A 16,304-nucleotide genomic window follows, 5' to 3' on the forward strand; every position below is an offset into this window, starting at 1 on the left:
ATGGAGTCTGCATACATCTTTGGAAAATGGAAAAGTTGAGTCATTACAGTCTTAAGAGGAAACTGGTAACAGTTGTGCATTCAGCAATGAGCTGCAGAAAATATTTCATAGGGGAGCTAGAGTTTTATACATGGCAACTGACAGATAAGGGGTGAGAGTAAAGAAGAGTTCATAAAACCCAACATATACCTTAAACGATGGAAATAATCAAGACGGGCTCCACTTCTTGTGTTCTTGTCCAAGAGGCAACCTTTATGCCTGGATGGTTCCTCCGCTCACAACCCTCTAGGACTCCTCTGAATGCCAGAGCTTGTGTCAAGCCCAGCTAGTTTTGGCTAGTAAACATCTGAGCATTTATTTGGGAAGATAAGTGAGAAGGGAGGAAAGTTGCTGATTGTGTCAAACCCATGACCTGAACACTGTTACAGCAACCAGTCTTTGCCTATTTTTGTTAAACATTTTCTTGCCTCCCAATTGGGCTATAGTTTTTTATTTTCAAAATGGTACGGTAGTGTCCTTTGTGAACACAGGTTGGCCCCAAAGCAGTAAGATGTATATGAAGGTGCTACTGCTTTTGGACTAATAGTTGAAGCAAAGAACAGATTAACAGACCTTAAGGATAAGGGAGAATTTTAAATAATGGCAGCTTTGTTCTGCTGGTAAAAAAGACTAGGAAACATTGTGTGGGTTATAGAAAGTTTTAGTGGTATCTGTATTAAAGTGTTAGAATGATCACAGAAAAGAGAAACTAAAATCCAAGCAGACTTTAAAGACATGGTTTCCAAAAGGATTGCCAAGGTCATATCAAATCTCACTTCTATTGTAGAACCCTAAAATTCAGAGTGCAAATGGTTCAATTAGATTTCCAGTTTCTCTCAGTGTGAATGAAGCAACTTCCTATAAAAACAGAATCATAGTTTGCATTTTCAGTATAAAAATTAGAAGTTACAAAAGCAAAAATTCAAATGGCACATGGTCAACTATCAAAATACATGATTTGAGGAATAACATCATTCATTCATGACAGAAAAAAAGTTGATAGCTCTTTTTGCTTCCTGATCAGAGCAGACTTTCCCCTGCTGCCAGCTTCTTGTACAGGCTGCACAGCTGGTCTGGTTTAGGAACCTCTGTCTCGGGGGTGGAGGGGATTTCAAAGTCAGAAGAGCTCTGAGACTCTAGTTGGTCCTCAGGCTTGAGCAGCCCTGAACTCCCTTGTTTGCCCCTCTCCGGAGTTGATTCAGCCTCCACACTTGGCGTCAGAGTAGCTGCTGCTGCTGCTGCTGCACTTGCCTCCTGAGCTCTGCCTTGGCGATCCGACTTAATACTGTTTGTAGAAGGTGCACTGTGAGCCAAAGCCTTGCAACTCTGCATGTCTGTTCGGTTTTCCCCAGCAGGGAAACAAGATGTGTAAAGCGTTGCTCGCTCTGCTCCTCTCTTTAAAGGGCTGGACTCAAAAGTCTTTCTCTCTTGTGGGGAAATGAGCACAGTATCCGCCAGACTGTCCCACCCTTGGCTACCTTGTTCAGATATGTGCGTTGACTGAGAAGAGTTTTGGGAGGAGATGTGAGTAGAATCACTAAAATCCTCATTATCGCTGAACAGGTTGGGGGACTGAGGCTCACTAGAATCTGTGGGAGCTGGAGCATAGTCCTCGTGTTCAGAGGTCTCTGTGTCTTCCACATGTCGCTTAAAGTAGGCATCCCACTTGGGCACTTCCAGGTCCTCATTTTGTTTGCAAGTGGGCTCTGAACAGACCAATCCTGGATTCGGCAACACAGTGGCAGACTCTGCACTGGGTGGTAGAAGTTCATCTAGAACCATGTCTTTCTCCAATTCTTCCTCATCGTCATCTTCACCATTGGATTCCTCACACTCTATGAAATCTACCTTCAAAGGGGCTGGCATGGAAGTTGCCCTATAACTTGTTTTGTCACTGTCATCTTGATGGTTATCAGGAAGGGGCCTATTTTCAGATGCTGTCATGTCTGGGAGAAGTTTTGGAATCTTGTATCTTATAGGAATCAATTCTGTATCAAAGAGATCATCACTCCCACCATCTGTCAAAATAAAAAACCCAGGAACATGAGAAGGTAGTAAGATGGCTTGAAGCCAATCTCCAAATCCCTTACCATCATAAGACACCTTTTCCTGGATTATAAAGCTTCCAAGCATTTGGGGGGAGGGGCCTTCTAAACCACAGCATGAAGGAACAGGTTGCCTAACTTCTCCCAGCTATTTTCTACGAGATTTACCATTGGTGTGCTTTTGTCTACAATTCCCTCATCGGAACGGGTACAGTCCAGGATTCTGTTGCATGCTTGAATCAGCAGAGCAGCCTATGAGGCTGTAAACCGATGTTTGGACTGTTGGACTCCAAGCTAACCAGGGTGACAACTCACTGGGAGACACTGTGATACTTGGGAGATAGGGTACAGGTAGAGAATGTCAGACTAGGACTTGGGAACCCTGAGCAAAATCCCTGTCTAAAGCTACGAAGTTTCCTGGGTGACCTGAGGTTAGTCATGTTCACTTAGTCTAAGTCCCACAGGGGTGTTGGAAATGTAAGCTGGAGGGTGGACAGCAACTATGCATGCTGTGTTGAGTTGGTTAGAGGGTGAGATGCAAGTGAAATTTAAAAATGTAGTAAGTTCATTAGAGAGATGACATAATCATGCAATAAACATGATTTACTGCTTCAAAACCAAAGGAGTCCTTTCCTTTGCCATCTCCATCTGACACGGAAGAGAGAAAAACTCGCCTTTCTCTTACCTGTGTCTGTTATTTCTGAGGGTTTGGTTCTCTTCAGTGCTCCAAGTGGTTTATATTTCAGCTCGTTATTTTTGTTGTATGATGTACATAATGGCTTTAAGCTGAGAAGAAGCAATACAGAATTTTGTAGCTCTTTAGACTTCTGAAACATTCATTAGTTCCTCTTTAATATTCAGCAAATTCAGATCACTTGCATACTACACTGAACTTTACAAAAATTCAGGTGTTCAATGAAAAAACAACAACCAACAACCCTGCTAAGATAACCAGAAGTACTTTATAATTATGGAAGGAGGGGGGGATGCCCAACCCAGGCCCAAGATGAATGAATTACTACTGTACAATACAATGAATTACTACTGTATGGTTGTGTCATAAAAATAGATCTATAAAAATAGATCTATATAAAACTGATGTAAACATATTTCTTTATCTAGAGCCTAGGCTCCTCTCCCTGATGTTACTAGACAGCAGAAACAGGATGCTGCTTTCATAATGAAGATGGCTTTCACTTGTGAATATGGACAATGACAGCATGTTGTTTTACTATGCAGAGCAGAGATGGAAAATTACTACAAGGAATAAAGCTTTCTCAATTGAGCAGTTTCAGTGGGCATAACAGATAAATAAGTCATACAAGGCAGTGTCAGTCTTAACACTAGTTAGAAAACATCTTTGCAGCAAAGAGCCAGAGAAAAAGACAGTAACTTACATTTCCATAAGTTTGTCTTCTGTCACACCTACTGGAATTACATTGGGATACACATTCACCGGGCGAATGTAGCTCAAGAAATCCTGAATCTGCAAAATAGGATTGGAGGAGGAATTAATTTCTGCATTTAAACCTGGCTTGCAGTCCTTTTTGTGCTGTGATTTGCTATTGCTTTGAGAGGCTTTTTTTTCTTTTTACAAAGAAATGAGGCTGAGAGCGAAAAACTCTCATAGCCGACATGGTAAATGACTCCAGTTCCAATTCTGCCCCCTGCACCACGCTGGCACTGTGTCTCACCACGTCACCATCTCCAGTCAAAGCTCCATCAGCATTCTGATTTGCGCACAAGACTGCTGTGCTTGTAGAATGGCCCCAGCAGGCATGAGGACCCCTTTGCTCAGACATCTGTAGCTTTTCTCTCTGACATACGCATCCATTTAAGGTTGCCACTTTTTATCTCTCAAGTTCCACTTCAGTGGGGTGAAGCCAGCAGGTCATTAAGGGGCTTAAATGAAGCAGGAATCCTTGGATGACGGGCAGACTCCAAATGTGATGGACAACACACTCTGAATCAGCACCTGCTATTGTGGACATTCCTACCAGGAGGCAGGTGCTGCCGCTTTCTCATGCAGCAAGTGTCAGAAAACAATCAGCCATTCATGGGGCATGTGAAATATATGGACGTTTATTAATACTTGGTTCCCTTTGCCTATTTCAGGTTGTGGAGCCTCAGGGCCGAGTCAAAGACAGCAAGCTACAAAGTTTCTGGTTCAAGTCTCCTTTCAGCTATGAGAGAAAAGAGGGGCTTCCCTAGGCATGCTACATCCTCCTCACCCTGAGTCCTTGCCTATAAAATAGAGAAAATACCAGCTGACCTCAAAGGGATGTTATCAGGATTACCAAGATAACATATAGCGCAGTGTTTCCCAACCGGTGTTCCGCGGCACACTACTGTGCCGTCAGACATTGGCTGGTGTGCCGTGGGAGGGAGGCGGGCGAGTCGGGCGGTGAGAGGCGGCGGCGGCGAGGATCCGCGTCGAGCCGGGGGCGGCTCCGCGGTGGTGGTGCCGAGCGGCGGGGCAGCGCGTGCAAAAGGGAGGAGCGCGAGACAGCGGAGGAGGAGGAGGCCGGCATGTCCGGGCAGCAGCAGCAACAACAGCAGCAGCAACTCCCGGCGACGGCTCCTCAAGCCCCGCCGCCGCCCCCTCCTCCGCCCGCTATCGCCGCCACCACCACAACAGCCGCCGCCGCCTCAGTTGCCGCCGTCCCTCAGTCCCTCGCTCTGCTGCCTCCTCCCACCCCCAAAGCTTGGAGGTTCCCCGGCAAGGGGGAGGGAAAAAACTTTCACTTTCGTGCGTCCCTCCCGGCGTGACGCTGCGCGCTGACGTCACGGGGCGGGGCTTTAATGGTGGTGTGCCGTGAGATTTTTTTTCAGTAAACAGGTGTGCCGTTGCCCAAAAAAGTTTGGGAAACACTGATATAGCGGCTTCAACGTGCTTCATAAAGATGAAGAATAATCATTATTGTACTTTTACTAACCCCCAAAGTGCATCCTATAAAGGCTACAAAATCTAAATATAAAATCTTGTAAAGGCTGCTCTGTATAATGTAAAAGGGGTTCATTTTACAAAACAAATACTATACATACCTCGCTGTAAGAAGAGTGGAAGGAAAAGCAAGCTCTGTATGAACTCTCCCCAGTCCTAAGCAGAAACCAGAAATTAAATTATCAATATGTGAACAGCACCTTAATAAAAAAGCAGATCACATATAAAAATTGATATCCTGCCTTCCTGGAAGAATATCACGGAAAGCGGGAGGCCAGCCAGCCCCCCCCCCCCACAGGCCAGAGAAGGAGCACCTTGTTCCTGCAAGCCTTTAAGGGCAGCGAAAACACTAGGGAAGAACTTTAAAACTAGTAACTTGTGCCCAAGGCTGGTTCTTCCCCCACTTTCGTTTTGTGCCGTGTGTTTTAGATCATGTCGGAGGGCAGGGACCACCTTATTACTCATCATTGCAAGACCCTATAGGGACCTTTTTCAGTTGCAGAGGCATGCTGCACACCTACATAAAGATACCTGTATTTATCTATATTCTGCCATGTGTGCCAGGGCAGCTATCAACATAAAATCCAAGGAAACTATATACAATAATCAAAGTGACAAAAACTGCAGCACCTAAATGTGCCTATCCTCTCCCAAATAACAGTGCCCTCAAGTTTCACTTGAGCGTGGGCTGGGACTGCCTGATCTCCTCTGGAAGAGAGAAAGCCCTCTCTTGCATTCGCAATTAGGTCACTTAGTGCTTTATTTACTGGCAGCAACACCTTGAATGGAGTCAGGCAGAGTAGCTGCTCCATGCTCTGGACTGGTTGAGAATTTTTTTAAAAAAATAATAATTGAAAAGAGTACTTGCCTCACTATTACATTCGTTTTCCTTGTCCTCTCTCCAAACCACATTGTGGATGGCTTGACGCTAATTATGTGCAGCCGCTTTCCATTCTGAGAAATCACACCACAAGGCAACCTGTTCCCTCGGAACATTTCATCATCCTATCATAGAGACAGCATTAACTGTAGCACCCGGGCAGATCAAGCACACCCTTTTTTCAATACCTAATGTAACTCCGCAAATTCTTTTACCTACTACCTTCCTCTGCTTCCCTGTGAGACATGGAAACACACACACACACACACACACACACACACACACACCCCAATACTGGCTGCCTCCTGTGCACAGACTGCCCACCTAGTGGAGACAGAGCACCAGAGTTCTTACGTTATTCTAATATTATAACCTATTCATTTCTACCTTTTCCCCTGAGGAGACTGAAGGCAGCTTACAGATAAAAACAAATACTGCTAAAAACAGAAAATTCAAGCATTAAAATACAATTAAACCCTGAGAGAATTAAAAGTACATACATAAAACCTGTTTCAAACAGATGCAAAATCACCTAGATGCCTAGCTTCATACAGGATAGGGACCATGAAGAGAGAAGCCCATCCAATGTGTCACCATATTGCCCAGCTCTATTGGGCAGCCATGTGTGTTCTTTCATGCATCTAAAACGTGAGTGGAGGGAGGTCTTTGCAATATTTTGAGGAGCATCGCACAATGAGGGGAGCTCAGCACTCCTCCCTCACCCCCAGCACTTAGTATCACATCTATGAAGAAATGTAGCTTCCCTCTATGCTCCTGGCACCGGACATGCTTTGAATGCACTTGATGTGCTTTTGGGCTCAATTGGAGGTGCTGAGTAGCATCTCTAAGCCCTTAAGCAGCCTGGATCCTGCAGATTGCAAGGTACTTTCCCACCAACACATGCCTCCCTGAAGTTTCCTCTGGGATCAGCTGGGGTTCAGGAGCAGCTGTTCAGAGGTGGCAACCATTCCTGGAATGCCCTCCCCTTGAAGGTACACAGCAAGCTACCTTACACCAAGTCAGACTACTGCTCCACCTCGCTCAGTGTTGCTGACTCTGACTGGCAGCTCTCTGGTATTTTAGGCAGCAGACAGCTCTACCCAGATGTGCCAGGGGTTGACCTGCAGAGCTTGTGTGCTGTCCCTGAGCTGCAGCCCTTCCACTCAGCCAGCCCAGGACTGACCTTCAGAGTGGTGTTTTCAGGGGTGGAAGAGGGGGAACCAGTCTAATAGCTTCCTTGATGGGTTTTTATTTTGAATAATATTTATTAGGCATTTCCAATTATAACAATATAAAAAACAAAGCATCCCAATTTAGAATCTTATTTTCCATATCATCTTTCCAAGACTTCCCCTCCCCTCCCCCTCTTGCATTCCAATTCTTACAAATAAGTTCAGCAATTTCTTATCCCAAATTTTAGACTTATTGTCATTATCCCAATTTTAAAAATATTTGCCCACCTCCTAAAATCGACTTAGTCCCTTCCACGCGTTCTCCCCTTTAAAATACATAATAGATTAAAATATAATAAGATAAAATATAGTTTTACAACCTTTGGATTCCAAATTTCCCTCCCCCTTTCCCCGGTTGCGTCCCCAATATTTCTCGAATCTGATGTCTTCCTGGAGCTCCCACATTTTTTTTTAAACCATAGTCCTTTACCAGTCATTTTTAATTTTATATATCCGATCTTGGAAGGAGTCTGTCTCAAAAAGGCCCATTTTTTCCATCCAGACTTTTATATACTTGGGAGTGAAAACTCCAATTTTACTTCTTTATACTTTTTCAAGTCTAGATGTTCCAAATGTTCCCGCTTCCAACTTTGTCCAGTTGTTAATTGTTCTTGTTGTTCTTGTTGATCTGTCTCCTCTTTTTCCCCTCCTTTTCTTTTCCTATTTTCCTGCACAGATGTTCCAATTCAAAAAGTCTCTAAATTCCTCTGCAAAGGCTCTGTTATTCAGGAACCAAACATGATGCCAAGTCCCTTCCATTTTTCAATATATAAGTCTATTGTCTGCTTTGCATGTATGAGCCTCTGTAGCCAAAATAGTGTTCCATTTCTGCAGTTTCCCAGGAGATAAAGAGTTCTGTTCAAATTCAATGCTGACAACTTGTAATATCCCTCAGCTCCTCTAGGTGGATTGCAATAACTCAGTTCCCTTCCAGATCACAACCAGCAATCATATTAACTTAGTATTCCTTGTTTTAAACATTCTAAATCCAAATTATAACAAATGTAACCGGTAAAGTCCTTGCAACAAAGTTCTTTTTTGTTCTTCTGCTTTGACAGCTCTTTGACAGCTGTCAAAACCTCTCCTTGTCTTCTCCGGGCGCTCTAACTAAAACGCTCCCAGGTTCCGTGGGGGGGTTGCTTTTTGATTCACTTCCACTATTCTCCTCCAGCACAGTCTTATAATTTTCCATCGCGAAATTTAATAACTTTTTCAAAATAGGCTTGCGCTCGATCTTAGATGTTAAGTCCTTTGCTTTAGCTCCTCTACAACAGGGGGGGGGGCTGACTTCCTTTTTACGCCCTCCCCGCTCGTTCCAAATTTTTTATAAATTTAGTCCTTTTTAATCCAAGTTCCAATTACTCACGGGTTATACTTTGAGTCCGAATTTCCAATGGAAGAAGTCAGCGCTCTCCGTCGAATGGCATGCGGCTTCGCTCGGCAGGGGAAGCGGAGTACTCAAAGCACCCCCCCCCGCCACCCGTTCCGCAGCCTTTAAAAAGGCTCCTTCGCGGATCGGGGGGGGGGCTTAAAAAGGTGCCAGCCGAGTCACCATGTCCATGGGTTTCAGCGCCCATGGTTTTTGAGGGTCCCCGCGTCGCCGGCGCGGGAGGACCCAACCCCTGCCGAGCAGGCTCCCTCCGGAGCTCGGAGGGAGTCCGCCATTCGGCGATGGCGCCAACCCGGAAGTCCTTGATGGGTTTTTAAAAGTGATACTTTACTGTCATCTGTGCTTTAGTTTTGTTTTGGTTTAGTGCATTTTATGGTGCTGCGAATAGTCGTTTTAGAAAAGCCATAGGAAAGTAAACCTTCCCCCCAAATAAGAATATTAAAGCTGCTTTGGCCAAACATCTCCTTGGTTTCTTCAAAGCCAGACTCTTATTTAACATGGAGCCCCCAGGGGCATTAGCACTTAACACCCAAGGGGGGGTGTCAATTGCTGACAGATACGCACCCTTGGATGGCGACAGGCATGAATCTGAGTGTGCCGACTGGAGGTGATGTGGTAGAGGATTTCTGGCATGTTTTTAAACATTTCCAATTTGTTCACGTGCACCTAGGAAATTAAGTTTGCCATTATTAGTGCTGTTGTAGATTAACTGAGAAAAGAGACAGCAAGCTTCTCCTTCTCAAGGAATTTGCCTTGCGGTGGGGAGGAGGGATCATGGTTGTGCTCCATTCAGAAAGGGGTTGTATTCAGAACGACAATCTTACCTTAACTCCAAGCTCCTCGCTGAGATTTGTGAACAAATACTCATATCCATAAGCTGCTTTGCAGTTCAGCCACACCACATGATAAGGACTGAGGGTGATCCAGCTTTGCACTAACTCTAATATGCCTTTCATACATTCTTCCTGTTGAAGGAAAAAGACTGCAGGGCATTCGCATATAGCAGATCTAAACGGATTTGCGTTCTGTTGAGCCCACAACTGATCCTTGGCCACTAAAACCAAGCACTTTGTGCAGGCAGAGTAGGAAGCCTCTTTTGGCCAAGGGCTGCCTTTCCACATGGGCGGGGGGTGGGGCTTCAGGGTCCACATACCAGCAGTGGGAAGGGCCAGAGGCACACACAAGTCAAATGTTTCTCCCTCCCTCCCTCCTGCCCCTTCTCTCTGTCCTCCATCCAGCTGAGAAATAGGCATCGACACAGTTTCAGTCAGGTCAAAGCACCCCAGGAGGACATGGGCACCTACCAACACTCAGCACCCCTAATAAACTACAGTTCCCATTGAAAAGTTGACTGCTAAAAGTCCCAAGCAGAATTCTGGCCAAGCAAGCAAGCTGCATGTTGGGTTTTTTGTTTGTTTAAAAAATCTCTTCCTTCAAATTGTACTTACCCTGCTGGGGATCTGATAATACTTGGGATCACAGAAAGTAGTATCCAAATACACACTCTGGATGTCTTTCACTCTGTAAGAGAGAAATTCAATATTCAAGATTGTGCTTGGCACAGTGCTATCAGTCACGTGTTATGCAGCAACATACTCATATTTCTGTTGGCATCCAAAAGGTGACATTTGCCTTCACAAATGAATGCACCTAGAAGAAACCAAGCAGACTTCCTACCAAAGCAGTGCCCAAATCTCCACGGCACACTGTGGCCATGGAAGGCAATATGCAAGCACTAAGGCTCTGGGGTTTCCTTTCTGTCAGCTCCTGGGCCAAAGCTGTGACTCCTCTCTAAAGATTTAAGAGGTTTGCATTCAGGGTCCGTGTGTTTTAGTGGTTTTCACGCGCAAAGCATACCATTTACAAGTTATTGTACCTGCAAAGGGTTAATAGAACAGGGTTCTGCCTGTCACGCACCTGACCCTCTAATCAAGGGCAACAAAGCCAAACCAGAAAGGTCCACAATCCATTACCTGCTCCCCGAATGCAAAAGTTCCATTCTGGCGACTTCTCCCTTGGCAAGTCTGAAATCCCCAGTGTACAACACAGTGCCACTTTCACCTTGGAAGAGAAACCTGCACGAGAAAAGGCACTGCTGTCAGTTTCAGCATTGGGGGTTTTGCTGGGTTTCGGAATAATGGAATGGTGAAAGCCAGGAGAGTGGGCTATGGCACTGGCTTTCGGCTAAGAAACTTGGGCAGCAGACGATTGCACATAGCGGGACGAAGAGGCATATAAACAGGAGTAATGCTCCAAGTATCTTATCAGAGAGCCAGTGTGGTGTAGTGGTTGAGAGCGGTAGTCTTGTAATCTGGGGAACCGGGTTCTCGTCTCCGCTCCTCCACATGCAGCTGCTGGGTGACCTTGGGCCAGTCACACTTCCTTGAAGTCTCTCAGCCCCACTCACCTCACAGAGTGTTTGTTGTGGGGGAGGAAGGGAAAGGAGAATGTGAGCCGCTTTGAGACTCCTTAAAGGGAGTGAAAGGCGGGATATCAAATCCAAACTCTTCTTCTTCTTCTTCTTCATCACGCTTTTAACTGTGTGCATTCGCTCTTGTGGCTCTCCCCAGTTCTCACAAAAAACCAAACAAGGCCCTGTTCCCCCAAGCTGTAACTGCAGTTTCATTTCCCATCAGCATTGGCATTAACTGCAGCTAACACCAATGAGATTCTCTCTTAATTACAGAAACAGCCTCAAATCCTGGCTTCACTTTTTGGTTCAGAATAACCACCAGAAAAGGATGGCAAAAGAGAAATTTAAGTCCCTCTACCTTTCCCCCTCTCCCATTCTGCAACCTGCTGCTGGTTCAACTAACATTGCCATGCGTTTGTTTATTCTGTTTTTATTGTATTTTAAATCTTATTTTGTACTGTGTTTGATTCTATGTTATGTCGAAAGACCAACTCATTAATCAATATTAATAAATATTAATACAAACTGCAATTTTGCCTGGGCAGGGTGTGCGAGACCAAGGCATCCCATTAAAAGGCCCCCACGCCCATAACCAGGGACGGAAAGTGGGGGAAGTCAGTCTTTGGTAAACAAATCCAAAATAAAATAACTGCAGTTTAATTCTTATAGAACCACAACTCACTGTGACATATATTTTTCATATTGATTTCCATTAATTATTTGAAGGCAAGAAAAATGCATACATAACTGATCCTGGGCAATGGCCGGCTGGCAGAAGCGTTACAACTAAATCTTCTTTCTGGAAAGAGACACAAAGGAAGGAAGGAAGACACACAGACATTGACTCGTTTCATGTTAACTTTGTAATGAATCGTTTTTGCCTGGCTGCTGTGCAGAGTGAAGACAAGGAGGTGGGAAACAGAACCCTGTGCGCGCAAGGCATCTGGGGATAGGACCCTGTGGCCTGGGGGGGTGGGGAGAAACCAGTCTCACAGGCTCTTGCCCTGCCCCTGACTTTCATTTATATCAAGGATGGGAATCTGGCCAGTGGGTCCACTCCTTATCTCCGTACCTCTCCCTCTCACCAGGTGTGACAGGCGGGTGAGGAGACAGACAGGTTGCTGACCTGTCAGTCGCTTGATGTCACAACAACTCACTTTTGCCCTTGCTCTGTGAATTCAAATGGTGCTGGCAAGACATGTCCAGTGCTTCCCTAGCACTGACAATCTGCTGATCACCAGCCCTGGGGAAGTCCTGAGAAGTGGCGGCTGGGAAGTGCTGTGCAAGGAGCTGTGCAGGCACAGACCACCAGCTGATTAGTGGTGCCTGAAAAACACCTGCCAATAGGGTGCATGGGCTAGAAGTTGCCTGGTGGCACGGGTTCTTGTGCCATATGCTATTAGCATATACTTTTATTATAAAGATGCAGAAAAGAGGAGAAACCTGAAGACTTCAAAGCACAGTATAAAAGAGAGAGGAAATTAGGACAAACAAGGAGAAAGTAAAATAGATAGCAGGCTTCCATTTTGTTGGCCAAAATTGGAATTTCAGAGCAAAGAGTAACTAGCACTCCTACCTACTTAGGTGAAATATTAAAATGTTAAACAGTCAACATAACTGACTACCTCACCAGATGCTTCATCAACCAGAGAAATCTGCGTTGGAGTTTCAACTTCAATGGAAACCTACAGCAGACAGACAAACAAATGTACAGAGGCACATTATAGGTGATGAGAACTGTTTTTACAGCATGTACGAAACAGATTTTTTTAATGGCATGGTAATAGCTAGGATCAGGAGACAAGCACATGCCTGTGGAAGGTAAGCCATTAACTTATGACAAGGCTCCCCAACTTTCTGGAGCCTGGGGGTATGTCAAAATCTAAGAAACCTGTATGGAAACTGTTGTGGGCCCCACAGAATGCCTGAGGACATGCAGCTGAGGGATCTCAGATCTACGAAAAGCAACTGTTAATGGGTACTTCTTGCAAAACATGACCCAGCAAAGGAAGAAATATGACTCATTCAAAAAAACAATTTTTTTCACCAAGTTTCTTTCTTTTTGAGTCATGTTCCACAATTTCTTTGACGCTAATAATCCTCTGTTCTGCACCAACAGAAGCTCCACAAAAAGTCTGGAACATACCATATATCAGACAGGAGCTTGAGATGAAATGCTAATGCCTGGCTTCGGCAGGGGAGGGCGGGATATAAATAAATTATTATTATTATTATTATTATTATTATTATTATTATTATTATTATTATTATCATGGTGTTCTCTCTGCATAAAGAGACCTGAGCCACCATCTCCTTCTGTGGCTCTGCTAGGGCAGAGAGAAGCTGAGACTGAGCAGTCTAAAGAAAGGAAGGGAGTCCCAGGATACACCTTTGTATTTCATTTTAAGACACAACAGGTGAACGAAGTAAAGCTTAGGGTGGTATTGAGTTTTACTCAGAGCAGACATACTAAAATTAAAGATGACGACTACAACACAGTTTAAATGGGCTTCACCACCTGGGACAGGCATCCCCAAACGTGGCCCTCCAGATGTTTTGGGAATACAATTCCCATCATCCCTGACATCATCCCTGTTAGCTAGGGATGATGGGAGTTGTAGTCCCAAAACAGCTGGAGGGCCGAGTTTGGGGGTGCCTGTCCTTAGGATTATGGCAGCTTCATCTTTTGCTGACATTGCTAGCTATAACAGCTTTAAGATGCATTAATAGTGTCTGTTTACTTCAACTACACATGAAAAGAGGCAACTTACAATGTGATTCTCCCAAAATTTATACCGTGGATTAGTTAGCAGCAACTCCTTTGTTACTGGTGAACAATACAAGCGAACTTTTAAGCTTTGAAGAAAAAAGAGATACATGTCTCACAAAAAAGCAAATGGTGGTTGTCCAATATCCAAAAAATCAAACAAAAGGTAGTTCCCATGCCTCCTTGCAAACTCCTTCAACAAGCAAGTCTGTGATATGGCAAAGGTGTCTGTGACTTAAGGAGGGAGAAGTAAGCAATCCCAGACATCATTTGCTGTATTATATGCCCTTTAGTCTCTTCCCCTGCCTACAGACAGAAGACACCCATCTGACACCACACACTTGCTAGCTAGACAACTTTGCCTCTACCCCAGGGGTAGGCAACCTAAGGCCATAGCTGTCAACTTTTCCTTTTTCTTGTGAGGAATCCTATTCGGAATAAGGGAATTTCCCTTAAAAAAAGGGAAACGTTGACAGCTATGCCTAAGGCCCAATTGCCTTCTCAATCCGGCCCATGGACAGTCCGGGAATCAACCTCTTTTTACATGAGTAGAATGTGTGCTTTTATTTAAAATGCATCTCTGGGTTATTTGTGGGGCATAGAAATTTGTTCATTTTCCCCCCCAAAATATAGTCCGGCCCACCACATGGTCTGAGGGACGGGGGACCGGCCCACGGCTGAAAGAGGTTGCTGACCACTGCTCTACCCAAACTACTCATCTTCCAAGATTTGAATCCCACATTCAAGCACCTTCCCTGCATTAGCTGAGTACGTTTAGGGGGTAAATAGAAAAGGTTGGCTACAATTCTCAGGACATGTAAAAATATGCACTGCAGAAAGTGCAGTGTAAAACACACATAGATAAATGAATCCTAAATCTACATTTAAGAACTGGGCAGGAAAGGGGAGGGAGAAATCCTTCGAATCTGAGCTACACTGACCCACATGGGAGAAATGGAAGTGAAATTGTAGTTTTTACTAAGGACCCAGACAGAATGCTAAGAACTCAGGTAACAAACAAAGCAAAAGGGTGTATATGCAGTAAATCTACTATGGTCATTTTATAAATTACAGATTACTGTATTTAGTTGCAGAATATGAGAAGCTAAACTTTCATCTTTAAAATAAAAACAAGTTTCTTCTCATCCTTAAGGAGATCAGCCTGAGAAGGTGCTGATGCTTTCTTATCCCTTCACTCACCACAGGTCCCAGCCTATTCTCACACACGTCTTTCTCCCTTTTCATTACCTGCATGCCAGTCTTCTTTTTAGGGAAGGTGCTCTCAGGCCTTTCATGTGATCTAAATATTAACATATTAAAAGAGGAAGATTATTTTAGAACTCTGCCATGCTAAGAACAGTCTTGGGCCTAAGGACAGACACAAGCGTCAGCATGATCAGAGAAGCAGGGTTAAATCATGCTCCTGTCCCAGAATCTTCTAAAACAGTTGCTCAGGAAATAGCACAAATTGCTCAGGGGACGGGATCCTTTTCTGTCTGAGGAACTGCAGCCCAATTCAGAACCTCCCCCTTCTCCTGAAGTGTGCAATGAATGCCATTACAGGGAACTCTCCACTTATGCGCATTTAACTTGTGTGGGTTCAGCTTTATGCACCTGGCAATTAAAACAAACAAAAATTAAAATGGGGGGAGTGCATGGGGGGGTAGAATTTATCAATCCCACCTGTCATTAAACCCAAAATGTTTTGACTTTATGTGAGTTTGGCTTTATGCGATATCCCTGGAATGTAACCCCAGCACTGGCAGGTATCAGGAGCTGGACAGACTTCTCCTGTTACTGCTCAGGGACAAGGGCTCTGGGGCGTCAGCAGAGGCAGGCGCAGATCAGCAGGCAGAGCATGTCCAGGACCAGAGATTTGCCAGGAAAGTTTTGCCAGCAGCTGGTTTCAACCAGGCAGGCAGCACCTTTTGAAACACAATGAAGGGGGCAGTTCTGAGAAGAAAGGATGGCACTCGGTGCGTGCTCAAAGACACTCATCTCTGTGAGTCTTTTCTTCCCGAGGCTAAGTGGATAGTAAGAATAATGAAAAATAATAAAACAAAAGCAAAGCGCTCTCTACTTCGGTGTTGACCAACACTGGCTGGAAGGATGTTGGGGGGGGGCAGCATAAGCCAAGGGCTGTGAGGTGTAGCGGTTGGAGTGCTGGGCTCGTCCCCCCTCGGCCCCCGGGCTGTGACTCTGGGCCAGTCGCTGCCTCTCAGCGGGGCCTCCTCGCAGGGCTGTTGTGAGGGCGGGGGAGGAGGAGGAGGAGGAAAGGGAAACGGCGAAGCAGCAGCAGCAGCAGGAGCGGACCTTTGTGGCAGTGAGACAGGAAATAGGCCCTGGCGCGGAGGTTCTCGCGGTCGAAGCGGTCGATGGAGAGCCGGGGATACTCGCGCATCCTCCCGCCGAAGCTGCTCATGGCGCCGCCGGACCCAAGGCGGCGGGGCTGCGGGGCGGCCGGAAGGGTCCGCCGAACTCCCTTCCGGCTCTTCCGCCGAGGCCACTTCCGCCAGGCTCCTTTCCGCGCCGCCGCCCCCATTGGCCAGAAAAGGACCAGGCCCCGCCCACGCCTCGGCAGGCGCCCAGGAGCT

The 16,304-nt window shown here is 45.4% G+C and overlaps 1 protein-coding gene across 3 annotated transcripts; it reads right to left on the minus strand.

The window, feature by feature from the left end:
• Position 1: 1 nt before the first annotated feature.
• On the minus strand, positions 2-16,187 carry DCLRE1C (DNA cross-link repair 1C). 3 transcript variants are annotated; one of them, XM_081927709.1, is made up of 14 exons: positions 16,024-16,187; positions 14,959-15,010; positions 13,715-13,799; positions 12,569-12,628; positions 11,687-11,742; positions 10,504-10,605; positions 9,979-10,051; positions 9,355-9,495; positions 9,095-9,196; positions 5,897-6,033; positions 5,130-5,184; positions 3,482-3,570; positions 2,770-2,870; positions 2-2,057 (listed from the first exon to the last, which is right to left on the minus strand). In XM_081927709.1, exons 1-14 carry the CDS (start codon positions 16,130-16,132, stop codon positions 1,060-1,062), a joined length of 2,160 nt encoding a protein of 719 aa, XP_081783835.1. In that variant the 5' UTR covers positions 16,133-16,187; the 3' UTR covers positions 2-1,059. The 3 variants fall into 3 exon arrangements, with proteins under 3 accessions (XP_081783835.1, XP_081783836.1, XP_081783837.1); XM_081927710.1 differs by lacking the exons at positions 14,959-15,010; positions 16,024-16,187 and having other exon boundaries at positions 12,574-12,628; positions 13,715-13,805; XM_081927711.1 differs by lacking the exons at positions 12,569-12,628; positions 13,715-13,799; positions 14,959-15,010; positions 16,024-16,187 and adding an exon at positions 12,101-12,169.
• Positions 16,188-16,304: the final 117 nt, after the last annotated feature.

This window comes from Podarcis melisellensis (assembly GCF_964234715.1).
Source record: "Podarcis melisellensis genome assembly, chromosome: 10".
Taxonomy (NCBI): domain Eukaryota; kingdom Metazoa; phylum Chordata; class Lepidosauria; order Squamata; family Lacertidae; genus Podarcis; species Podarcis melisellensis.